Source organism: Leptidea sinapis, chromosome 17 (genome assembly GCF_905404315.1).
Source record: "Leptidea sinapis chromosome 17, ilLepSina1.1, whole genome shotgun sequence".
In the NCBI taxonomy this organism is placed as follows: domain Eukaryota; kingdom Metazoa; phylum Arthropoda; class Insecta; order Lepidoptera; family Pieridae; genus Leptidea; species Leptidea sinapis.
In genome coordinates this window covers 4,633,668-4,661,248 of record NC_066281.1, presented here as the reverse complement: position 1 = coordinate 4,661,248, position 27,581 = coordinate 4,633,668, and the positions used below count along the sequence as shown (strand labels likewise).

At 23.7% G+C, this 27,581-nt stretch overlaps 2 protein-coding genes and 2 pseudogenes across 2 annotated transcripts; 2 read left to right on the top strand and 2 right to left on the bottom strand.

The window, feature by feature from the left end:
- Window positions 1-2,163: 2,163 nt before the first annotated feature.
- LOC126969268 (NADH-ubiquinone oxidoreductase chain 1-like) lies at window positions 2,164-4,865 on the top strand. The gene is given in 1 exon segment (XM_050814650.1): window positions 2,164-4,865. A coding segment is annotated over 1 exon segment (870 nt). The 5' UTR covers window positions 2,164-3,587; the 3' UTR covers window positions 4,458-4,865.
- A 3,840-nt stretch (window positions 4,866-8,705) lies between these two features.
- LOC126969162 (NADH-ubiquinone oxidoreductase chain 5-like) lies at window positions 8,706-9,823 on the top strand (annotated as a pseudogene).
- A 798-nt stretch (window positions 9,824-10,621) lies between these two features.
- LOC126969161 (cytochrome c oxidase subunit 1-like) lies at window positions 10,622-19,624 on the bottom strand (annotated as a pseudogene).
- Window positions 19,625-21,283: 1,659 nt separating this feature from the next.
- Window positions 21,284-24,013, bottom strand: LOC126969160 (chymotrypsin-like). The gene is made up of 3 exons (XM_050814483.1): window positions 23,541-24,013; window positions 22,775-22,914; window positions 21,284-21,461 (listed from the first exon to the last, which is right to left on the bottom strand). The coding sequence occupies exons 1-3, from the start codon at window positions 23,991-23,993 to the stop codon at window positions 21,284-21,286; spliced, it is 771 nt and encodes a 256-aa protein (XP_050670440.1). The 5' UTR covers window positions 23,994-24,013.
- Window positions 24,014-27,581: the final 3,568 nt, after the last annotated feature.

Genomic DNA, 27,581 nt, shown 5'->3' with positions numbered 1-27,581 from the left:
AAAGGTATTATTATACATAATTTATTCTATCAGAATAATCCTTTTATCAGGCACTTTATTTTAAAAAAAGAGAGTCTTTATATTTGAGGTATGAGCCCAAAAGCTTAAATTTAGCTTATTTTAAAATTTATTATTTAATTATTATTAGAAAATTTGTGGGGATTGGTAATGAAATTAATTAAATGTAATTTATTAATAGTTATAAATTGTATATTAAATATTTAAATAATTATATTTATATTAAATATTTAATATATTATATACGTATATAAATATAATAATTAATTAGAAACATATATATCTTATTAATAATAGTTATCTATTTAAAAGATTATTAATCGCTTTATCATAAAATTTAATTTTCAATATGAATATTAGAAAAAAAAATAAGAGGAGAATATTAAAATAATGATAATTAATATTAAATTTTATATAAATTAAAAAAATTAATTATTTATATATAATAAATATAAATATTATATATACATATATATATATATATTAAATATTTAAATAATTATATTTATATTAAATATTTAATATATTATATATATATATAAATATAATAATTAATTAGAAACATATATATCTTATTAATAATAGTTATCTATTTAAAAGATTATTAATCGCTTTATCAGGAATTTAATTTTCAATATGAATATTAGAAAAAAAAATAAGAGGAGAATATTAAAATAATGATAATTAATATTAAATTTTATATAAATTAAAAAAATTAATTATTTATATATAATAAATATAAATATTATATATACATATATATATATATATATTAAATATTTAAATAATTATATTTATATTAAATATTTAATATATTATATATATATATAAATATAATAATTAATTAGAAACATATATATCTTATTAATAATAGTTATCTATTTAAAAGATTATTAATCGCTTTATCATGAATTTAATTTTCAATATGAATATTAGAAAAAAAAATAAGAGGAGAATATTAAAATAATGATAATTAATATTAAATTTTATATAAATTAAAAAAATTAATTATTTATATATAATAAATATAAATATTATATATACATATATATATATATATATATATATATATATATTAAATATTTAAATAATTATATTTATATTAAATATTTAATATATTATATATATATATAAATATAATAATTAATTAGAAACATATATATCTTATTAATAATAGTTATCTATTTAAAAGATTATTAATCGCTTTATCATGAATTTAATTTTCAATATGAATATTAGAAAAAAAAATAAGAGGAGAATATTAAAATAATGATAATTAATATTAAATTTTAAATATAAAAAAAAAAAAAAAACTGTTTAAAAGATTCTTATAAAGAAATAAACTTTTACCATTTAAAAAATTTATTTTAAATTCAAATTATATACAAATTTTAGTGTTAATTTTTCTTTATTTTAAAAATAATGATATAAAGTAGTAATTAAAATTAAAAATTTAAGAAATTAAGATTTAGGGATATTAAAATTAATAACTAATTTTGTGCCAGCAGTTGCGGTTATACAAAAATTAAAATAAATTTTATTAGTTAAAATAAACAATTAATTTAAATAAATTAAATTTAAGATTATTAAGTGAAATTTTAATTTGATTAAAATTTATTTTTGTGAATTTTAAAATTTTATAAAAAACTAGGATTAGATACCCTATTATTAAAAAATTAAATAAATTAAACTAAAATAGTATATTAATTATTGAAACTTAAGTAATTTGGCGATATTTTAGTTCATTTAGAGGAATCTGTTTAATAATTGATAGTCCACGATTAAATTTACTTAATTTTTAATTTTATATATCGTTGTTAAAAAAATATTTAATAATAATAATAATATTTAAAAATTAAAATAAAAATTAATTCAGATCAAGATGTAGATTATAATTAAGAATATAATGGATTACAATAATAAAAAATTAAATGAATATAATTTTGTAAAAGATTATTGAAGGTGGATTTAAATGTAATTTTATTTAATTTAATAAAATGATTAAAAATTAAAATATGTACATATTGCCCGTCACTTTCATTTAAAAATTGGAATAAGTCGTAACAAAGTAGAGGTACTGGAAAGTGTTTCTAGAAAGACAAATTAGAGCTTGATAAAGTATTTCATTTACATTGAAAATAAATTATAATATAATTAATTTGAGGGGGGAAAATTAATAAATATTAGTATAAAAAAAGAAATTTTAAAGTAAAATACTGAATGGGGGTTTAAGTATTTTTATGGAAAAAATTTTTAATTTTATAGAAAATTAGTATTGTAAAAGAATTTTGAAAAATAATTAAAGTAAATTTAATAAAAAGTAAATTTAATTTATTGTATCTTGGGTATCAGAGTTTATTAAAAATAAATTATATTAATAATAATCTCGAATTTAAAAGAGTTAATTGATTATTTAAATTAGTGTTTTAAAATTATTTAAAATAATTAATTAGAAATGAAATGTTAATCGTTTTTAAATATATCTAGTTTTTTTAGAAAAAAATTTAATTTTAAATATTATTAATTTTAATTTTTATTAATAAAAATTAAAAAAAAGTAAATATTTTATATTTTAAGGGATAAGCTTTAAATTAAATTTTTATAATTGGATTTATTTTTAAAAACAAAATTTTTAAAATTTATATTTTTTATAAATTATAATTTTTTATAAATAATTTTATTAAAATTAAAATTTAAAATTTATATTTAAATATTTATAAAAAAATAATTTTTAATAAAAAAAAATTAGGTATAATGATAAAATTAGTACAAAATTTTATAAATGAGAAAATAAAAATTTATAAAATTTAAATAAAGGAATTCGGCAAAAAAAATATTCACCTGTTTAACAAAAACATGGCTTTCTGAGAATAATTTAAAGTCTAATCTGCCCACTGAAATAAATTTAAAGGGCTGCAGTATATTGACTGTACAAAGGTAGCATAATCATTAGTCTTTTAATTGAAGACTTGTATAAATGATTGGATGAAATATAATCTGTCTCTATTTAAAAAATGAAATTTAATTTTTTAGTTAAAAAGCTAAATTAAAATTAAAAGACGAGAAGACCCTATAGAGTTTAATATTTTAAAAATTATTTTTAAAATAAAGAAAAATTAACACTAAAATTTTTTAAAATATTTTATTGGGGTGATAGAAAAATAAAAAAAACTTTTTTTAAATAATAAACATAAATAAATGAAATTATGATCCATAAATTATGATTATAAGAAAAAATTACCTTAGGGATAACAGCGTAATTTTTTTTTTTAGTTCAAATAAAAAAAAAAGTTTGCGACCTCGATGTTGGATTAAGATAAAATTTAAATGCAAAAGTTTAAAATTTTGATCTGTTCGATCATTAAAATCTTACATGATCTGAGTTCAAACCGGTGTGAGCCAGGTTGGTTTCTATCTTTAGTAAAATAAAATATTTTAGTACGAAAGGATCAAATATTTAAAATAATTTTATATAATATGAATATTACTAATAATATATTTACTATTTTGGCAGAAAAATGTAATGGTTTTAGAAGTCATAAATATATAGTAAATTATATAGATAGTAAATGTTAATAATAGATTTAATTAATATTATTATTGGAATAATTATTTTATTTATTGGAGTTTTAATTGGTGTAGCTTTTTTAACTTTATTAGAACGAAAAATCTTAGGTTATATTCAAATTCGAAAAGGCCCTAATAAATTAGGTTTTTTAGGGATTATACAGCCTTTTTCAGATGGTATAAAGTTATTTAGAAAAGAGCAAGTTTATTTAAATTTTTCAAATTATTATTATTATTATTTTTCTCCTATTTTTAGATTTTTTATTTCTTTAATAATTTGGATATTAATTCCTTATTATTTTAATATAATTATGTTTAATTTAGGGGTATTATTTTTTTTAAGTTGTACAAGAATTAGAGTATATTTATTATTACTTGCTGGTTGGTCATCAAATTCAAATTATTCTATTTTAGGGGGTTTACGAGCTTTAGCCCAAACAATTTCTTATGAGGTAAGTTTAGCTTTAATTATAATATCTTCTTTATTTTTAATCATAGATTTTAATTTAATAAAATTAGAATTATATCAACAAAATATTTGATTTATATTTTTAATATTTCCTTTAAGAATAATTATATTTTCTTCTATAATAGCAGAAACTAATCGAACACCTTTTGATTTTGCTGAGGGGGAAAGAGAATTAGTTTCAGGATTTAATATTGAGTATAGAAGAGGGAGATTTGCATTAATTTTTTTAGCTGAGTATTCTAGAATTTTATTTATAAGAATAATATTTGTTTTATTGTATTTAGGGGGTTTTAGTTTGAATTTAATATTTTATTTAAAATTAGTTTTTATTTCTTTTATATTTATTTGAGTTCGGGGTACTTTGCCTCGTTATCGTTATGATAAATTAATATATTTATGTTGAAAGGTGTATTTACCAATTTCTTTAAATTTAATATTATTATATTTAGGTTTAAAAATAATTTTAATTTAATAAATTAATTTAGTATAAATTAATAGAATATTTAAATTCTTTCTTAAGTTTTCAAAACAAATGCTTTATCAAGCTCATTAATTAATTAAAAATTAAATTATCTCATAATTTACTAATAATAGGATTAATAATATAATAAGAGAAATATATAATAGTTAAAATTTGTCCAGTAATAATGAAAGGAATTTCTACTGGTCGGGCTCCAATTCAGGTTAGAAGAATAATAATTGAAATTAATAATCAAAAAAAAAATTGATTAATTGGATAAAATTGAATACTTTGAATATTTTTATTAAATGAAAATGGTAAAATAATTAAAATAAGAATTGATATAATTAAGGCAATTACTCCTCCTAATTTATTAGGGATAGACCGTAAAATGGCATAAGCAAATAAAAAATATCATTCAGGTTGAATATGAATAGGTGTAACTAAAGGATTAGCAGGGATAAAATTATCTGGGTCCCCTAATAAGTAAGGATTAGTAAGTGTTAATAAAGTTAAAATAAAAATTAAAATAATAAATCCAATTAAATCTTTAAAAATAAAGAATGGATGGAATGGGATTTTATCTAAGTTTCTATTAACTCCTAAAGGATTATTAGATCCTGTTTGATGAAGATATAGTAAATGAATTATTGTTATTATTAATATAATAAATGGGAGTAAGAAATGAAATGAATAAAATCGAGTTAAAGTTGGATTATCTACTGCAAATCCTCCTCAAATTCAATTAACTAAATTTGTTCCTAAATAAGGAATAGCTGATAATAAATTAGTAATTACTGTAGCCCCCCAAAAAGATATTTGTCCTCAAGGTAGAACATACCCTATAAATGCTGTTATTATCAATAAAAATAAAATAATAATTCCAATTATTCATGTATATAATAAATTAAAAGATTCATAATAAATGCCTCGTCCAATATGAATGTAAATACAAATAAAAAAAAATGATGCACCATTAGCATGAAGAGTTCGGATTAATCAACCATAATTAACATTTCGACAAATGTAATTTACTCTGTAAAATGCTAATTCAATATTAGCACAATAATATATTGATAAGAATAATCCTGTAATAATTTGGCTAATTAAGCATAATCCTAATAAAGATCCAAAATTTCACAATGAGGAAATATTTGATGGTCTTGGTAAATCAATTAATGCTCCATTTAAAATTTTAATTAAAGGATGAGTTTTTTGTAAAGGTTTAAAATTATTTATCATTAGTTAAATGATCGTAAAGGGCCAAAAAAAATATTTGTAATTTTAATAACAGCAATTAATGTAATAAATATATAAATAATTAATATTATAGTTAAAAAATATGTTTGATTATTATACAATTTAGTTAAATTTAAGTTATTTTCTTCAATTATTAAAAATATATTTAATAAATTATTTATTTCATAATTAATAAATAAATTTGATGAGTAGTAAGATTTATAAAAAAATCAATTAAAAATTAAAAAATTAATTAAAATAAATAGAAATATTTTAAAATTTAAAGAAAAATTGATTAATTCATTTGATGCAATTCTTGAAATATAAATAAATAAAACTAAAAGTCCCCCTAAAAAAATTAAAAATAGAATGTAAGAAAATCAATAAGTTCTAATTATTATTCCTGAAATTAAACATAATAATAAAGTTTGAGTTAAGATTATAATTCCTATGGATAAAGGATGTTTAATAAAAATTATTATACTTGAGATTAAAATTATTAATAAAATAATGAATATTTTTAGAATATCAAGGAATAGTTTAATAAAAATAATAATTTTGGAGATTATTGATAAGGTATAAATCTTTTCTTTGAAGTTTTTAAATAAAATATTATTTTTGATTTACAAGACCAATGTTTTGAATAAACTATAAAAACTAATGATAAAATTTTTATTTATATTAATATTTTTTGTCGGAAATATAATTTTTGTTAGAAAGCATAAACATTTATTAATTGTTCTACTTAGATTAGAATTTATTGTATTAAGAATTTATTTAATAATATTAATTTATATAATTATAATAAATTATAATATATTTATATTAATAGTATTTTTAGTATTTACAGTATGTGAGGGGGCTTTAGGATTATCAATTTTAGTTTCAATAATTCGAACTCATAGAAATGATTATTTTCAAAGTTATAATTTATTATGATAAAATTTTTTATATTTTTATTATTAATGATACCTTTATGTTTTTTAAAAAAAATATTTTGATTGGCTCAAATAATATTATTTTTAATAATATTTTTATTTATAAATTTATCTATAAATTTAATATTTTATTCAAATTTAAGTTATATATTAGGGTGTGATATAATTTCTTTTGGCTTAATTATATTAAGTATTTGAGTTAGAATTTTAATAATTATAGCAAGAGAAAATTTATATAAAGGAAATTATTATTATAAATTATTTTTATTTAATATTATATTATTATTATTATTATTATATTTAACTTTTAGTTCTATAAATATATTTATATTTTATTTATTTTTTGAGAGAAGATTAATTCCTACTTTAATTTTAATTTTAGGTTGGGGGTATCAACCAGAACGAATTCAAGCTGGTTTATATTTATTATTCTATACTTTATTTGTTTCTTTACCTTTATTTTTAGGGATTTTTTATATTTTTAATAATATAAATACAATAATTATATATATATATAAATTTTTAAGATATGATTATATTATATTATATTTAGTAATAATTATAGCTTTTTTAGTTAAAATACCTATATATTTTGTTCATTTATGATTACCTAAAGCTCATGTTGAGGCTCCAATTTCAGGGTCTATAATTTTAGCTGGAATTATGTTAAAATTAGGGGGTTATGGGCTATTACGAGTTTTAATTATATTTCAAGAAATTAATAAAAAAATTGGTTTTATTTGAATTGTAATTAGATTATTAGGTGGAGTTTATATTAGATTAAAATGTTTTTGTCAAGTTGATATAAAATCTTTAATTGCTTATTCATCAGTTGCTCATATGGGATTAGTAATTGGAGGTATAATAACTATAAATTATTGGGGTTTTATAGGGTCTTATTTATTAATAATTGGTCATGGGTTATGTTCATCTGGAATATTTTGTTTATCTAATATAAATTATGAACGTTTTATGAGACGAAGATTATTTATTAATAAAGGAATAATAAATCTTATACCTACATTAAGATTATGGTGATTTTTATTAATAATTTCTAATATAGCAGCTCCTCCTTCAATAAATTTCTGAGGGGAAGTTGAATTAATTAATAGTTTAATTAGATGATCTTGAATAAGAATATTTATATTAATAATAATTTCTTTCCTTAGAGCTGGTTATAGACTTTATTTATATTCTTATTCTCAACATGGTGAATATAATTTAGGTTTATATAGATTTTATTTAAGTTCTTCTCGTGAATATTTATTATTATTATTACATTGATTACCTTTAAATATTTTAATTATAAAAATTGATTATTTAATAATTTGATTTTATTTAAATAATTTAAAAAAAATATTGATTTGTGGCATCAAAAATGTGTATATTCACTTTAAGTTATTTTCAATAAAAATATTTATTTTTTAAGATTTTTTTTTTAATAATATTTATAATATTAAATATGATATTAACAATTTATTTAATTATAACTAATATAACATATTTTTTAGAGTGGGAATTAATTTCTTTTAATTCTATAAATATTGTTTTTACAATTTTATTAGATTGGATATCTACATTATTTATAATATTTGTTAGTTTAATTTCAGCTTCTGTAATTTATTATAGAAAAAGTTATATAAAGTCTGAATTAAATTTAATACGATTTTTAATTTTAGTTTTATTATTTATTTTATCAATATATTTATTAATTATCAGTCCTAATATTATTAGAATTTTTCTTGGGTGAGATGGATTAGGTTTAGTTTCCTATTGTTTAGTAATTTATTATCAAAATATTAAGTCTTATAATGCTGGAATATTAACAGTTCTATCTAATCGGGTTGGGGATGTTATATTATTAATAGTAATTGCTTGAATATTAAATTATGGAAGATGAAATTATATTTTTTATTTAGAATTAATAAATAATGATTTTTCTATAAAGATTATTAGTGTAATAATTATTTTGGGGGCAATAACAAAAAGAGCACAAATTCCTTTTAGAGCTTGATTACCTGCTGCTATAGCAGCTCCTACTCCTGTTTCAGCTTTAGTTCATTCTTCAACTTTAGTTACTGCAGGGGTTTATTTATTAATTCGATTTAAAAGATTATTAATAACATTAGAATTTACAAATTTCATTTTATTAATTTCTAGTTTAACTATATTTATAGCTGGGATTTCAGCTAATTATGAATTTGATTTAAAAAAAATTATTGCTTTATCAACTTTAAGACAATTAGGTTTAATAATGAGAATTTTATTAATAGGATTTAAAGAATTAGCTTTTTTTCATTTATTAACTCATGCTATATTTAAAGCTTTATTATTTATATGTGCAGGAATAATTATTCATATAATAAGTGATAATCAAGATATTCGAATAATAGGGGGTATTTCATTTTACATTCCTTATACGTCATTGTGTATGAATGTTTCAAGTTTATCTTTATGCGGAATTCCATTTTTAGCTGGATTTTATTCAAAAGATTTAATTTTAGAAATGGTTAGAATAAGAAATTTAAATTTAATAATTTTTTATTTATATTATTTTTCTACTGGTTTAACAATATTTTATAGAATACGTTTAATTATATATTTAATAATTAATGAGTTTAATTTAAGAAGTATTTATAATTTATATGAAGAAGATTATATTATATTAAAAAGAATATTTTTATTAATAATTATAAGAGTAGTTTCTGGTAGAGGTTTAAGATGATTAATATTTAATTATCCTTATATAATTTATTTACCCCTAAGAATAAAATTAATAGTAATTTATGTTAGAGGAATTGGAATATTCCTAGGATGATTGATTAGAAGTATGAATTTATATTCTATAAATAAATTAAAATTATTTTATAATTTAAATAATTTTTTAAGATTAATATGGTTTATACCAAATTTATTAACTTATGGTTTAGTTTTTAATTATTTAAATTTTGGTTTTAAATTAATAAAAAATATTGATTTAGGGTGAAGAGAAATTTATAGCGGTCAAGGTTTATATAATATTTTAAAAAATTATTCAATTATTTTTAATCTTATACAAATAAATAATTATAAGATTTATTTATATAGATTTGTTATTTGAATATTATTTTTAGTAATTGTTATAATAATTTATTTAAATAGCTTAAAAAGAGTATAATATTGAAGATATTGAGGTGATTATAAAATCTTTAGATATTTATAAAAAAAAAATTTTTAATATTACAATGAAAATGTAAAGTTTTTTTTAAACTATATAAATAGAAATATTAATGGGAATTATCCACTGAATTTAAGTTAGCAGCTTAATAGGAATATTTCTTTAATTGGAATAGAATTCAATTTTATCATTAACAGTGATATACCTCTTTTTGGTTTCAATTAACAAATAAGGAGTTAATAACTCTATCTTTTAAGTCGAAATTAAATGCAAAATTGCTTCTTATTTAAGATAAAATGAAATTCATTATCATTTAAATGCAAATTAAATGTTTTAATTAAACTATAATCCTATATTAATAGCTTCAGTTTAGTATCTTTTGATTTCATTCATGATATAAACCTAATAGTAATATAATAATAAAAAATATAGAAGTTTTGAATCAGATAATTAAATTAGTTAAGTTAAATGTTTTAATAATAGGGAAAATTAAAGCAATTTCAACATCAAAAATAAGAAAAATAACTGTAATTAAAAAAAAATGTAATGAAAATGGAATTCGAGGAAGAGATTTAGGATCAAATCCACATTCAAATGGAGAACATTTTTCTCGATCTATAATTGATTTTTTAGAAATTATTATTGAAATTATTATAAGAATATTAGAAATAATAAAGAAAATCATTGAAATTAAAAGAATAATAAGTATTATTTATATTAAATTTATTAAACTTTTTGATTGGAAATCAAATATACTATTTATATTATATAAATAATTAATTTCCTCATCAATAAATAGTAATATATAAGAATAATCAAATAACATCAACAAAGTGTCAATATCATGCTGCTGCTTCGAACCCAAAATGATGATTTCTAGAAAAATGAAAATTTAAATGTCGAATTAAGCAAATAGAAAGAAAAATAGTTCCAATGATAACATGAAGTCCATGGAATCCTGTTGCTATAAAAAATGTTGACCCATAAATTCTGTCTGAGATAGAGAAAGGGGCTTCAAAATATTCATAAGCTTGAAGTAAAGAAAAATAAATACCTAAAATAATAGTAAAAAATAATCCTTGAGTTGTTTGATTAAAATTATTATTTATAATAGCATGGTGGGCTCAGGTTACTGTTAATCCTGAAGTAATTAGAATAATAGTATTTAATAAAGGAATTTGAAATGGATTAAATGGGATAATTCTTGTAGGGGGTCATGAAATTCCAATTTCTACATTAGGAGATAAACTACTATGGAAAAATGCTCAAAAAAAAGAAATGAAAAAAAAAATTTCAGAAATAATAAATAAAATTATACCTCATCGTAAACCTTTGGATACTAAAATAGTATGTTTGCCTTGAAATGTTCCTTCTCGTGAAATGTCACGTCATCATTGGAATATAGTTAAGATAATAATAAAATACCCTAGTAAAATTAAATTAAAATTAAAATTATGAAATCATTTTACTAGTCCTGTGACTAAAGTTATAGTTCCGATAGCTCCTGTTAAAGGTCAAGGACTATAATCAACTAAATGGTAAGGATGATTATGTAAATTATTTGACATTAATTAGTTTCTCTAGAATATAATGTTCTTAAAATAGAAATTACATAAGATTGAATTACTGCTACTGCTCTTTCTAAAGTTAAAAGAATAATTTGAATTAAAATTAATAAAAATAATAAATAAGAATTTAAAATATTACTTGTATTACTTAGTAAAGTAATTAATAAATGGCCAGCAATTATATTAGCTGTTAATCGAATAGCTAATGTTCCTGGTCGAATAATATTTCTAATAGTTTCAATTAATACTATAAATGGTATTAGTATAGTTGGAGTTCCTTGGGGAATTATATGAATAAATATATGTTGAGAATTATTAATTCATCCAAATAATATGAATGAAATTCATAGAGAAAGAGAAATAGATAAGGTTATGGATAAATGTCTTGTACTTGTAAAAATATAAGGGAATAAACCTAAAAAATTATTAAATAAGATATATGAAAATAATGAAATAAAAATAAAAGTAGATCCTTTATTATTATTATTTTGATTAATTAAAATTTTAAATTCATTGTTTAATTTAATAATAATAAATTTTCATATAATGAAATGTCGATTAGGAATTAATCAAAATGATAAGGGTAAAAATAGTAATCCTAAAAAAGTTCTAATTCAATTAAATGATAAATTAAATAAATTAGTTGAAGGATCAAAAATAGAAAATAAATTATTTATCATTTTCAATTTAAGTAATTTATTTTTTTAAAATTTATTTTTTTAATTTTATAAAAATTAAAGTAAATATAATAATTTATAATATTAAATAAAATAAAAACAATAATAAAAAAGAATAATTGGAATATTCAGTTAATAGGTATTATTTGAGGAATAAAAGAATATTATTTATCTATATATAATAATTTAAATTTGACATATTTATGTTATATTTTAACTAATTCTTTCATTAGAAGTAATTGCTAAATTACTATAAAATGGTTTAAGAGACCAATACTTGCTTTCAGTCATCTAATGAAGAATAATTATTAATTCAGTTAATAAAGTTATTTATATTTACACTTTCAATAACAATTGGTATAAAACTATGATTTGCCCCACAAATTTCTGAACATTGACCAAAAAAAATTCCTGGACGACTAATAAAAAAATTAGTTTGATTTAGTCGTCCAGGATTAGCATCTACTTTTACACCTAAAGAAGGAATAGTTCAAGAATGAATAACATCTGTAGCTGTAACTAAAATTCGAATTTGATTATTTATTGGAATAATAATTCGATTATCAACATCTAAAAGGCGAAATTTATTTAATTTATAATCATTAGTTATATAAGAATCAAATTCAATATTATTAAAATCTGAATATTCATAACTTCAGTATCATTGATGACCAATTGATTTTAAAGTAATTAATGGATTATTTAAATCATCTATTAGGTATAATAATCGAAGAGAAGGAAGAGCAATAAAAATTAATGTAATTGCTGGTAAAATAGTTCAAATTAATTCAATTATTTGTCCTTCTATTAAAAATCGATTAATAAATTTATTAAAAAATAAATTTATTATTAAATATATAACTAAAATAGTAATTATAATTAAAATAATTAAAGTATGGTCATGAAAAAAAATTATTTGTTCTATTAAAGGGGAAGCTCTATTTTGTAAATTAAAATTAGATCAGGTTGCCATTTCTAAAAAAAGGAAAACCTTTATAAATGGGGTTTAAATCCATTACATATAATCTGCCATATTAGAAATTTCTTATAATTGGAAGTTCATTATATGAATGTTCTGCTGGAGGTAAATTTTGGAATCATTCAATAGAAGAAGGCATATTTAAGGAAAAAATTACAATTCGTTGATTAATTATAGATTCTCAAATAATTATAATTATAAAAATAGTTCCTAATAATGAAATATAAGATCCAATAGAAGAAATAATATTTCATGATAAATAATAATCAGGATAATCAGAGTAACGACGAGGTATTCCAGCTAATCCTAAAAAATGTTGAGGAAAAAATGTTAAATTTACTCCAATAAATATAATAATAAATTGAATTTTAAGTAAAAAAGGATTAAGAATTAATCCTGTGAAAAGAGGGTATCAATGAATGAATCCTCCAAAAATTGCAAATACAGCTCCTATTGAAAGTACATAGTGAAAGTGGGCTACAACATAATAAGTATCATGAAGAATAACATCAATGGATGAGTTAGCTAAAATTACTCCTGTTAATCCCCCAATAGTAAATAAAAAAACAAATCCTAATCTTCATAATATAGATGGTCTATAATTAATTTGAGTTCCATAAAGAGTTGCTAATCAACTAAAAATTTTAATTCCTGTAGGAATAGCAATAATTATTGTTGCTGAAGTAAAATAGGCTCGAGTATCAATATCTATTCCTACTGTAAATATATGATGAGCTCATACAATGAATCCTAATAACCCAATTGCTATTATAGCATAAATTATTCCTAATGATCCAAATGTTTCTTTTTTTCCTCTTTCTTGAGTAATAATATGTGAAATTATCCCAAATCCTGGAAGAATAAGAATATAAACTTCAGGGTGCCCAAAAAATCAAAATAAATGTTGATAAAGAATTGGATCCCCCCCTCCTGCTGGATCAAAAAATGATGTATTTAAATTTCGATCAGTGAGTAATATAGTAATAGCTCCAGCTAAAACAGGAAGAGATAATAAAAGTAATAAAGCTGTAATTCCTACGGCTCATACAAATAAAGGTATTTGATCAAATGATAAATTATTAATCCGTATATTAATAATGGTTGTAATAAAATTAATTGCTCCAAGAATAGAGGAAATTCCAGCTAAATGAAGGGAAAAAATAGCTAAATCAACTGATGATCCTCTATGAGCAATATTAGATGAAAGCGGGGGATAAACTGTTCATCCAGTACCTGCTCCATTTTCTACTACACTTCTTGTAATTAAAATTAAAAGAGAGGGGGGGAGTATTCAGAAACTTATATTATTTATACGGGGGAAAGCTATATCTGGAGCTCCAAGTATTAAAGGAATTAATCAATTTCCGAATCCTCCAATTATGATTGGTATTACTATAAAAAAAATTATGATAAAAGCATGAGCAGTAACAATAGTATTATAAATTTGATCATCTCCAATTAAAGATCCAGGATTTCCTAATTCTGTTCGAATTAATAAACTTAATGAAGTTCCTACTATACCAGCTCAAATTCCAAAGATAAAATATAAAGTTCCAATATCTTTATGATTTGTAGAAAAAAGTCATTTTCGCAAATAAAATGGCTGAGGTATAAGCGATAAATTGTAAATTTATTAACGAGAATAATCTCTTTTATTAATAAGCCTTATATTCATAAATGATATAAAATTGCAAATTTTAAGGTGTAAATATTACTAAGGCTTAAATATTTACTTTATAAATAATTTTGAAGACTATTAGTTTAATTTAACTTAAAACCTTAAAAAAAGAAAAAAGTATTAAGGATTAAACTTGATAAGGAAATTAAAGAAATAAAATTAATAAATGAAAAAAAACTAATTTTAAAATTAATCTTTAATCATTTTAATTTAAAATTAATTAGTAAAATTGATAAATAAATAATTCGAATGTAAAAAAATATTATAATTAATCTTGATATTAAAAAAATAAAAGCAATTAATGTTAAATTATTGTTAAATAAAAAATTAATAATAATTCACTTAGGGAAAAATCCTAAGAATGGGGGTAAACCTCCTAAGGAAAAAAAATTAATAATTAAAGATATTTTAACATATAAATTAATATTAAAATTTATTTGATTTATATAAATAATATTAAATATATAAAATATTAGCATTAAAATTAAATTTAAAAAGGAATATATAAAAAAATAAAATAATCATAAGTTTTCACTGATTAAAAAAGCAGCTATTATTCATCCTAAATTATTAATAGAAGAAAAAGCTAATAATTTTCGAATTGAAGTTTGATTAAATCCTATTAAAGCTCCAATTAAAGCATTTAAAATTATGATAATAATAATAAAATTAAAATTATAGTAATAAAATAAAAGAATTAAAGGGGAAATTTTTTGTCAAGTTATTAAAATAAAACAATTTATTCAAGATAAACCTTCTATAATATTAGGAAATCAGAAATGAAAGGGGGCTGATCCTATTTTTATTAATAAAGTTGAATTTAGTAATACTGAAATATTATTGAATTCAAAATTTTTGAATAAAATTATTTTAATAATAATAATAAAAATAAAATTAATGGAGGCAATAGATTGAGTTAAAAAATATTTTAAAGAAGCTTCATTATGAAGTAAATTTTTATTATTAGAAATAAGGGGGATAAATCTTAATAAATTGATTTCTAATCCAATTCAGCATCCTAATCAAGAATTTGCAGAAATAGAGATTAAGCTTCTAAAAAATAACATAAATATAAAAAATATCTTATTTGAATTAACTATAAAATTTATTAAAATATGGGGGTATGGTATTCTATAAAATATAATAAAGGTATTATTATACATAATTTATTCTATCAGAATAATCCTTTTATCAGGCACTTTATTTTAAAAAAAGAGAGTCTTTATATTTGAGGTATGAGCCCAAAAGCTTAAATTTAGCTTATTTTAAAATTTATTATTTAATTATTATTAGAAAATTTGTGGGGATTGGTAATGAAATTAATTAAATGTAATTTATTAATAGTTATAAATTGTATATTAAATATTTAAATAATTATATTTATATTAAATATTTAATATATTATATACGTATATAAATATAATAATTAATTAGAAACATATATATCTTATTAATAATAGTTATCTATTTAAAAGATTATTAATCGCTTTATCATGAATTTAATTTTCAATATGAATATTAGAAAAAAAAATAAGAGGAGAATATTAAAATAATGATAATTAATATTAAATTTTATATAAATTAAAAAAATTAATTATTTATATATAATAAATATAAATATTATATATACATATATATATATATATTAAATATTTAAATAATTATATTTATATTAAATATTTAATATATTATATATATATATAAATTTAATAATTAATTAGAAACATATATATCTTATTAATAATAGTTATCTATTTAAAAGATTATTAATCGCTTTATCATGAATTTAATTTTCAATATGAATATTAGAAAAAAAAATAAGAGGAGAATATTAAAATAATGATAATTAATATTAAATTTTATATAAATTAAAAAAATTAATTATTTATATATAATAAATATAAATATTATATATACATATATATATATATATTAAATATTTAAATAATTATATTTATATTAAATATTTAATATATTATATATATATATAAATATAATAATTAATTAGAAGCATATATATCTTATTAATAATAGTTATCTATTTAAAAGATTATTAATCGCTTTATCATGAATTTAATTTTCAATATGAATATTAGAAAAAAAAATAAGAGGAGAATATTAAAATAATGATAATTAATATTAAATTTTATATAAATTAAAAAAATTAATTATTTATATATAATAAATATAAATATTATATATACATATATATATATATATATTAAATATTTAAATAATTATATTTATATTAAATATTTAATATATTATATATATATATATAAATATAATAATTAATTAGAAACATATATATCTTATTAATAATAGTTATCTATTTAAAAGATTATTAATCGCTTTATCATGAATTTAATTTTCAATATGAATATTAGAAAAAAAAATAAGAGGAGAATATTAAAATAATGATAATTAATATTAAATTTTATATATATATAAAAAAAAAAAAAAACTATTTAAAAGATTCTTATAAAGAAATAAACTTTTACCATTTAAAAAATTTATTTTAAATTCAAATTATATACAAATTTTAGTGTTAATTTTTCTTTATTTTAAAAATAATGATATAAAGTAGTAATTAAAATTAAAAATTTAAGAAATTAAGATTTAGGGATATTAAAATTAATAACTAATTTTGTGCCAGCAGTTGCGGTTATACAAAAATTAAAATAAATTTTATTAGTTAAAATAAACAATTAATTTAAATAAATTAAATTTAAGATTATTAAGTGAAATTTTAATTTGATTAAAATTTATTTTTGTGAATTTTAAAATTTTATAAAAAACTAGGATTAGATACCCTATTATTAAAAAATTAAATAAATTAAACTAAAATAGTATATTAATTATTGAAACTTAAGTAATTTGGCGGTATTTTAGTTCATTTAGAGGAATCTGTTTAATAATTGATAGTCCACGATTAAATTTACTTAATTTTTAATTTTATATATCGTTGTTAAAAAAATATTTAATAATAATAATAATATTTAAAAATTAAAATAAAAATTAATTCAGATCAAGATGTAGATTATAATTAAGAATATAATGGATTACAATAATAAAAAATTAAATGAATATAATTTTGTAAAAGATTATTGAAGGTGGATTTAAATGTAATTTTATTTAATTTAATAAAATGATTAAAAATTAAAATATGTACATATTGCCCGTCACTTTCATTTAAAAATTGGAATAAGTCGTAACAAAGTAGAGGTACTGGAAAGTGTTTCTAGAAAGACAAATTAGAGCTTGATAAAGTATTTCATTTACATTGAAAAGAAATTATAATATAATTAATTTGAGGGGGGAAAATTAATAAATATTAGTATAAAAAAAGAAATTTTAAAGTAAAATACTGAATGGGGGTTTAAGTATTTTTATGGGGATTTGAACCCTTATAGCATATATCCCTTATAAACTACGACAGTAAAGACTTCAGCGATACCACTCTAATAATATATCTACTCATGTCATATCGGTCTGAAAATACCGCAAAATAATTTTTGATTTCTAAGTTGTTAGAATTTTCTTTGAAACCAGAGATGATATAGATATATATCAAAATAGGATATGATATCACATTATTGGAAGTAAACAACTACCACCGATTCGGAAAAATATGCCTCAGAATCAGGTCTTTTCTTCTCAGGAAGAACGGGCGAAAGAAATTCAGCTTCTTATTTTTTTTCATCAAAATATGTTAACAGCATTATATCGTACAGTACAATTTATTACTTTATAGCTGGAGTATGGTGATTTTTGCGGAAACTTTGGCACCAAGATGCTGGCCCTCTAGCATTGAAGTGCAATAAAGAACGAGACTCCAACTGCCTATTGAAAGGTCGTCAAAAAATGTCCAAGCAGCCTTGTATATACTTATTAATTCATTGAAATTAGCACTCTATTTACTGGCAGTAATGTTCAAAGCACGTGCCCGCGAACACCAGGCACAAACCTTTTTTAATAGCAATTGAAATTTAGCAAAATTATTAAAAGTGTCAAGTTAGTTACACTTTTGCTAATTTAAAGGGGCACAAAACACAACTGAAGGAAAACTCTGCCTAATAGATGCGTAGGCAGAGTTTTTCTGCACACAATTTTTGAGCGCAATTGTGAGTCTACGTATTGTAAAACGCCCCCTAGCCGTATGTATTAAGAAATAACGTACCATTGCCAAAAAAAGCTTGTGTATTCTTTTGAGAGCAATCCTGTCAAGGTCTACGTGACGATGATCTTCGAATTCTATATAAACGAAGACTTAATTAATACTGAAAACCCAGACATTTACCATTAAATTAAATATCGGATCGAAAATATTAAATTGAACAAAGTGGGGCAATAACTTAATAACTTTATATGGAATGGTCAAGGTCATGCTAGGCCACAGTCTCAATCAGACTCTGTATAAGTAACAGCCGACTCTATGTTGGTACTCCCCGGTCCATTATTATTGTCGTTATCATCACCCATCGATATTCAAACAAAACAATTCTAATTATATTTACAAACTATGATTACATTATATTAAAACTATCACTAAGGGGAAGTGAGATCTATTCCCTACGAGTAGCACGGATTTATGAAGAACCGTTCTACCGTTACAAATTTAGCTGTTTTTACGGATTACGTAGTACAGAGCATGGACAGAAAATATCAAGTGGATGTGATCTACACGGAGTTCGAAAAAGCATTTGACCGAGTAGATCACGTAATTCTACTGCAAAAACTAAGCGTACTAGGCGTAAATGGGAGCTTGCTTCGGTGGTTTACTTCATACATTAAGAACCGTATGCAAGCAGTTGAGACGGGTAGTGCTAGAAGTAACTTTGTAATTATACCCTCAGGAGTACCACAGGGGCCATCCTAGGTCCGCTATTATATAACGCTTACCTATTTGATATTGGAAGTTGCTTCCACCTTGCGCAGTATTTAATGTTCGCTGACGACACAAAAATATTTGTCAAAATTCGTTCACTTGACGATTGTCATAAACTACAACATGACCTAAATGCCTTGACAGAATACTACGCAAGGAACAGAATCATAGTTAATGTTAAAAAGTGCCATCATATTACTCTGACTCTTAAAAAATACAATTGAATTTAACTACAAAATTAATAGCACATGTATACCAGAGTGACTGCGGTTAGAGACCTGTGGGTATCCAAATCGATGCTAAGTTTTCAATGAATGAGCACGTTGATAATGTAGCAAAAAGAGCTTTCAAACAACTGGGTTTCATAAAACGAGTGACCCGTTCCTTCAGTAATCTGGAATGTATAAAAGCACTTTACTTTGCGTACGTCCGGAGTATTCTTGAAAACGCATGTAATGTCTGGACACCCCAATATATTATACATATCGAAAGGCTTGAAACCATACAGACAGTTTATTAAATACTTAACTTTTAAAGATTTTAAAGAATTCAACAGTTATGAGGAAGCGTGTTCTCACTATGGTGACACACTGGAACAAAATAGGAATCAAAGTGACATGTTACTTCTGCAAGCAATTTTGAGTGGCTCCATCGACTGTCCTAATCTACTGTCAGCCTTTTCATTAAACGCTCAATGTTTAAGATCGCGTCACACGCGCTTTTTGCATGTTCCCAAACCTAATACAAATTATGCCTAAAATTCCATAATTCCGTTAAAAACAGAAATAATAAAACATCGTAAAAACTAATAATAATAGGTAACGCAACACTCACACACAAACACACACGCACACACACACCACACACACACACACACAAACACAAACACACGCGCGCGCTATTGTAATCTTTTATTTGTTAGTATATAATATAGTACATTTTTAAGTCTATTCTGTTAATATATGATTTCTTTTTATAATTTAAAATTTATGTTATCCTTTGTGGCTTTATGTAAAACCTAGGTTAAGATTGTAAAAATAATTGTTGTGTACGCTGTTGATTACATTAATAAATAAATAAATAAAGTGTACCAAGAATACTGGCAGCGTTGCCGCGTTAGATAGCTAAGTTAATCCGTTGACAGAAATAGCTGCCATCGCCTGGGTTATCAGTAGGTAGCCCTATTGAGACGCGTAGATAGAGCTTTGTACATTATCCGCGCTTCTGGGCCCCACGGACCAAGTGTCTCGATACCAAACGGCACAAAGTTGACTAAGACAAGACGGCACAAGATGACTGCACTCACTAAGACCAACATCTATACATATTACATACCGCCTATCAAATCCAATTATTATGCCTGTTTCCCAGTGGGTTGTCAGATAAATCTGACTATTTTCCACCGGTCTGAAATTTCAATAGTTTATTTCTCTTGCATGAACTCTTTCACTCAGCTCATTATTCTTAGTACCTATGCCATATGCTTGTACATACCCGTCCGATTGCACTTTTAGGTCAACCTTCCTATAACTAAAATACAAATTCGTTCAAGAAATTTCTGCAGTCAATCTAATTCCACTTATAAAGATTTAGTAAAAAGGTACACCTTTTATATTTTTGTTTAAAAATTTATTGTTTTTTTTTGTTATAAAAGATTTTTTACATTTCCACAATACAATTTACGGGAATTAGACTTTATCCATTCGTAGAAATATGATACATCTGTATACACACTCAAACTTCTTGACTGAGCTGCGTTTTTGTAGGATACGATTCCAACTTGAATGTAGTCTTTCACAACTAGAGCACTGCCTGAGTCTCCACTGAAAAGAAATATAGAATAATATCTGAGTTGTTTAGTTGCAAATCCGCTAGAACGGTTGTTCTTAAAATTTAACCTTTTTTATGAAAATAAGGGACGAGACGAGCAGGACGTTCAGTTGATGATAATTGATACGTCCTGCCAATGGGAAAAATTCTGAGCGGCACTACAATTGTGCTCGTCACCTAGAGACATAAGATGTTAAATATCATTAGACACGTAATTTCACTAGCTACGGCGCCTTCAGATCGAAACTAAATTCTGTTTACATATAACTGCTTCACGGCAGAACGCCTATTTCTGTGGTACCCGTAAACTTCTAGCCGGCATCCTATCCAAAGGAGCCTCCCACTGGTAAAACCTAGTATGACAGAAATCGTTAAGTTCTTAAAAAATAAATAATTAATATAAACCCAAAATACCTCAAAATAAAACGCTTCAAACATGACGAACGTATATGCAAACACTCGGTTAGATACGAACTTTGACGTAAATTAATATTCACACTATCATTTTTATTTAAGATGCCTTTAGATCTATACAAATATTTACATTAAAATTGTATTTACAATAAAATATACAATTTAAACACTTTGTTAAAAAACAATAATTTCAGTAAATTTGTTCAATCAAATTAAACAATGTGCTGATGGGGACGTCTACAATTCCTATTCTGCAAAAACTCAACTATAAAACGAAATGCAAATCCGAAGATCTATCGGTGAAGTTATCGTTGCAATTCACACTACATGGTTGCGTAAATTTCTCTGTATGAGATTAGTTATGAATGCTTAACAGAACACATACGTGGAAAAAATATCGTAAATCTTGCCACCAGAATCAAATATTAGCTAAAATCAAGCTGGTCACCTGTTGCTAGATAGGAAGACTCTGGCCGATATTATAGAAAGATTTTACCTTGTAGTTGTCTTATATATATTTGGAAATCATTCATTGTATTAAAATACGAAGATTATTTTTGTATTGGCAACAAGACTTATAAATTCATTTACTTATATTAAGGATTGGTCTTCGCTGCGCTCCAACTAAATACCGCACTAGATACCTAAGAACAGTAGCTTTTTTATTACGGCAACTATTAGATGCTTGTGTGCGTGGCATCTTTACACTTGATGGCATGTTTCATATGTTTGTAACATACGCTTCGTGTTATTTTACATTGAAATTAATAAAATACAAAATATTAACTTGTGACATGTGATCCCAGTGTCTTACTTATTTCTCGTAGTATTATTTTTACAAATTTTACTACGAAACAATAAATATAATAGATGTAATAAGAAAACAACTAACTATGACGGATAATTTTCTGCGTCCAAATCGCCTCCACATATACAGCCTATTGGTACCCTCATTTCGTACCGACATTCGTTTGCCAACCATATTGTTTGACGAGTTGAGTGTAACCACGCTGTCCTTTTTTTTTTAATCTCCTGAAATATAGCATTAAAGAGTATTCATATCTCTACCATTTGTTTTATATTGGTTGAGCGTTATGTAGGGACTTCGCTTCAATTTGATATTTGAGATATTTGAGTTCTTTACCATATTTACGATAAGTAGAGTTGTTTGACTTAATTCTTGCTGCAGATTTTCAGTATTGCCATGCCTAGAACTGAGCTATCACAGGAATTAGTCCACATTGTAGTAGTTAAATTTATAGACATGTATCAATCAAATAAGCTCTACTTCCGATGTGTCGGTCGACATGATTAGATTTAAAAAGAAATGTCAATGCTACAAACTAAAATATTATCCTCATTATATGAATGTATAAAGTTTCTCTACTGAGCAGCTTACAAGAAATTTTTTTCACCGACAAGAAAACTATAAAATGAAATTCTATTCGCGGTGTTGTCAGGATGGCATGAAAAAAAAAAGATCACCTCGAAGGTTTTCAAAAATAAGTTCAAATGATTCATCCGGTGATGTGTATGCAACAAACACTTACCATGTTATGATTACTCGTGCTTTATTCCAAAATGAAACACTGGTGTATAACCCAAAATCTTTGCCTTATGCTAGTTTGCATAGAAAAGTATTTGAAAAAAATACTTACGTTAGTTAAGCCCCAACCTGCAATGTAACCAAAATGTTCATTGGGCAGAGACCGCTGTATTGAAACACGTGCAACGTGATCCCCTAATGGAAGATTTTCTTTTAATAAGGCAAGAGCTATATCATTTCCCATTAGCGCGCTACTAAATTTTTCGTGAATTGTAAATGCTAAAACACGAATTTTTATTCCTCTGTAGCGGCGGAGACTTCCAGCAAAGGCATTAATGTAATCAATTTCATCATAGTAATCTATGCAATGGGCTGCTGTTAAAAGTATTTTCTGATTTAACATTGAAGAGCCACAACCAAAAGCTCCATTAGGATTTATTACAGCTATAAAAACTGCGTGGGGGAATTCATCTTCATACTCAACTTTATTTCCATTTACAACAAAGGGTTCAGGAACATATTTTGATTCAGTTAAAATCATTAATGCACATATAATGAGAAACATACTATGTTATTGTATTTGTTCGAAAAATCATCACTTATGCAGTATTTTTTCTCGTTACTTTTATGAGTTATAACAGTTTTATTGATTTCTGGTTGTATACTTTATGACATAGGTGAGCAAAATTAATTTTATGTTTATAGCCTTCAAATTTGTACAATCAGTAGAAGACATAATTATCACTTACAAAAAATTGTATTCAATTACAACTAGAGCTTTCTAATAAGTGTAAATAGTTATATATTATATCGTTATTTCTCAGGCTAACAAGTCAGGAGATATTTAGAAATGCTAATTTTGGGACATGTGAAGGGGCATGAAAATGGTGTAAAGGGCAGTTACAGCGTCAGAAATGAGACAAGAGACTGGGAAAGTCAGGAAATAACCCGCAAGGCTGCGTGCTATCACCTACACTGTTCTTCTGCTAGTTTTACGCCTATCGTGAGCTTATCTTAAATTTTCCTACTCATGGCAGCTAGTGGCCTTAATCTGCAAGACGTATCTAGAAATAATATGATCTTCGCTTCGACAATTTTTAGTTAAGGAACTTTAAAGGATTTTCCCAGCGTTTATGGGTTTTAAGTCGGAGGATGCACCGTTGATAAAAATCTTTATGCTCCATTTAGCAAAAAAACCAGTGACTCATTGGCACATCCTTGCGGGAATCCCATAGGATGGCAATATCACTATAAACGCTTTGTGCCACATCCGATCGAAGGCCTTCGCTATGTCTGAGTTCACCGCCAAGGTCTCTCCCTTCGACTCAACCGTTCGCGCTCATTTAAGGGTAAGATATGCAAGAAGATCACTAGCTGAGCGACAAAGACGGATTCCAAAAGCTGGCGGTTGATGATAACTTTGGAGAAAATTGAGGCAATGGCAATGGGGCAGTAGTTGCATGGATCCGAGCGTACACTTTTCATGGGATGCACTAAAGCCACCTTCCATAATTTTGGGACTAGACGGGTAAGGACTGGTGCAAATTCTGTAGCGCATGACTAAGAAAAAAAGTGTACGGCGCCATACCGAAATTTTACCTCCGGCATGTATGACTCGCACCGCTATGATGGTGGAACTTGGTCATTCAGGGTCGAGTTAGACGTGAAGAGGGAGTTCTATTTCTCGTGCAGTATATAATAATTTTTGACATGAAATTTGTATCCTATCCAACTTTACCCACCATCCTACACAAATATTCAATGTTTATTTTTTTATTTCTATGTTTATTTGTTTCATTAAACCACAGCGTGTACTTTCAACAAAATATTGTGCAATACTAGAAACATGGTGTTATATTTTTTTATTGTTCTTTATCCATAATGCTAGTTTCTTGGCTGTTAGTTCAATAAGTAATTAATGGGGTACGTCATCGCAATAAAAACTATCATTTAAAATATCGATTTCTAATATATTAAATACATTTTTTATGTTTCTGTTTTAATTGATTTCCAATAAAACTTTCAAATATAACAAACATTCATAAATTTTGTAAGCTAAAGAGTAGAGCAAGTTAGTCTTCTAGCCATCTCAGAAATCCAATTATAATGATACGTCGTATTTGTATAAACCACCAGGCTGTATTGTGGGTACTTAAAGGAGGTTAAGCCAACTTGAATGTAATTTTCTATCACGATTGCACTGCCGGAGTCACCCCTGTACAGAAAATAAAATACGCCTTTAGTAGAGTCCTGATTTACGGAGTTTACTTACGGCCGTTTTCAATAACGTATCTCTAGTTACGGATACCGTGCTGTCACCGTTTAATGACAAGATCTTATCTATCCATAGTTATGTACAGTATCGTTATAGTCCAATGCTTTATGTCGATAGGTTTTTGAAATGTAAGTAAGCGTAAAAGGATACATTTGTCTACCTCTAATAAGTTAAACTTAGCATTATCTATGCTTAGTTTATTGAAAACGGCCGTTAACAATTATTTTTTTAGAAGCTCTTAGATATTGTAACAAGGAGTTCTTATCCGTACATATAAGAACTCATCGTTATAAGGTTGGCCATAAAGACAAAAAATAATAAATGACTCAAAATTAATATGGCGCGAAAAAGTACATAATCGAATAAGACAGGATAGAGATTAGAGAATGAAGTATAGTAAGAACGGTCGGCCTTCGGCCTTATATTTTATATTAAATAAAGTTATGTTTAATATCAAGGACTAGTAAAAAATAACCACTCTGTGTCACCTTACATAACAGTGTAGCACCAAAACAAGCCGATTAACGTATAAATACATACTATATACAAGCCCCACGCACATACTTACTCTACTACAAGCCGATAGGCGGCCATTATGAGAATTGTCATCGCTGTGACATATCAGTTTGCGTCTCAATAAAATATTTTTAAAATGCCGTCGAAAAAGTGTAAAAACGGTGGCCATATATGATTATTTAAGGCAGAAAAAATTGTGTAACTAGTATCCCCCGTAACCGCACACACACTAACATAACGGCAACACTTGCTAATGTCACGGCGCGGAGTCCTTCTATTCTTACTCATCCGTGGTTTAATATATTAAAAGATAATAGAAGAATATACGGATTATTAGAAGAAGATTGTTTTATTCTATAACGATCCTGCGTGTGAGGGAGGACACACGTGCTACAATATATACCTAATATATTTTTCATTCAATAGTAGTTATAAAGCATAAGCTTTATCAAAACAATTTTTGGAAGTAGAATATTTAATTAATAAGATGAAGTCAGCTAAGATTTAGTAAAATAAATATGACAAATATCTTATGTTTGTTATAATAAAACTCAAGTAAAGAAACATTCCTGTTATAACACTAGAACCTCTGTTACCATAGTATTAACTCTAAATAACAGAAGGAATTGGAAGTATGTACTTACAGATATGGAAGCTGAGAGAGCAAGGGATTTTTTAAGAAGTCATAAAAAATACCGATCTAAAGATGCCATACTACATCTTGTAGTCATAACAGTTGGAAGAGTCCGTTTTTATAATCATGCAATAGGAAACCACGTAGCGAAGCATTGAGAGATTTGTTTAACTATAAAAACAAAGAGAATGAATGAATGAATGATTCAATTATTCAACAAAATGTGGTAAGATAGGTCGAAAGTAATTTCTGATGAGCCTTATACATTTTACCCGTGTAACTTGTGATGTTTGAATATTACATTAAACTTAATTAAATTAAGAAAAAAAAACAAGACAGGATTAAAAAGTTAAGTTATACGTAAACTTTATACAAACAAAACATAAAATTTAATAAAAGTAATGATTAAAATGTCAACATAATAAAAGTCCAAAGTTAAAATATCCTTAACAGAAACAGAGAAACAAAGACTCAGATTATGATTCATGTATCAAAAGCGCTATCAAAATATTTGTCAAAGCAGATACTCTGTCTCAGAAGTCTTCGTTATTTTACTGTAAAAATACAGAAACTTCAGGAGACACCTATTTAGCTGACAAGTCCGACATAAAAAGAAGGAGTAATTATAGATCCTGATCGCTTTAATCATTACGGGTGTTGAACAAAACATTACGCAGAGGAAGAATCAGCATCTTTTCAACCGGAAGACGTCCACTGCTGGACAAAGG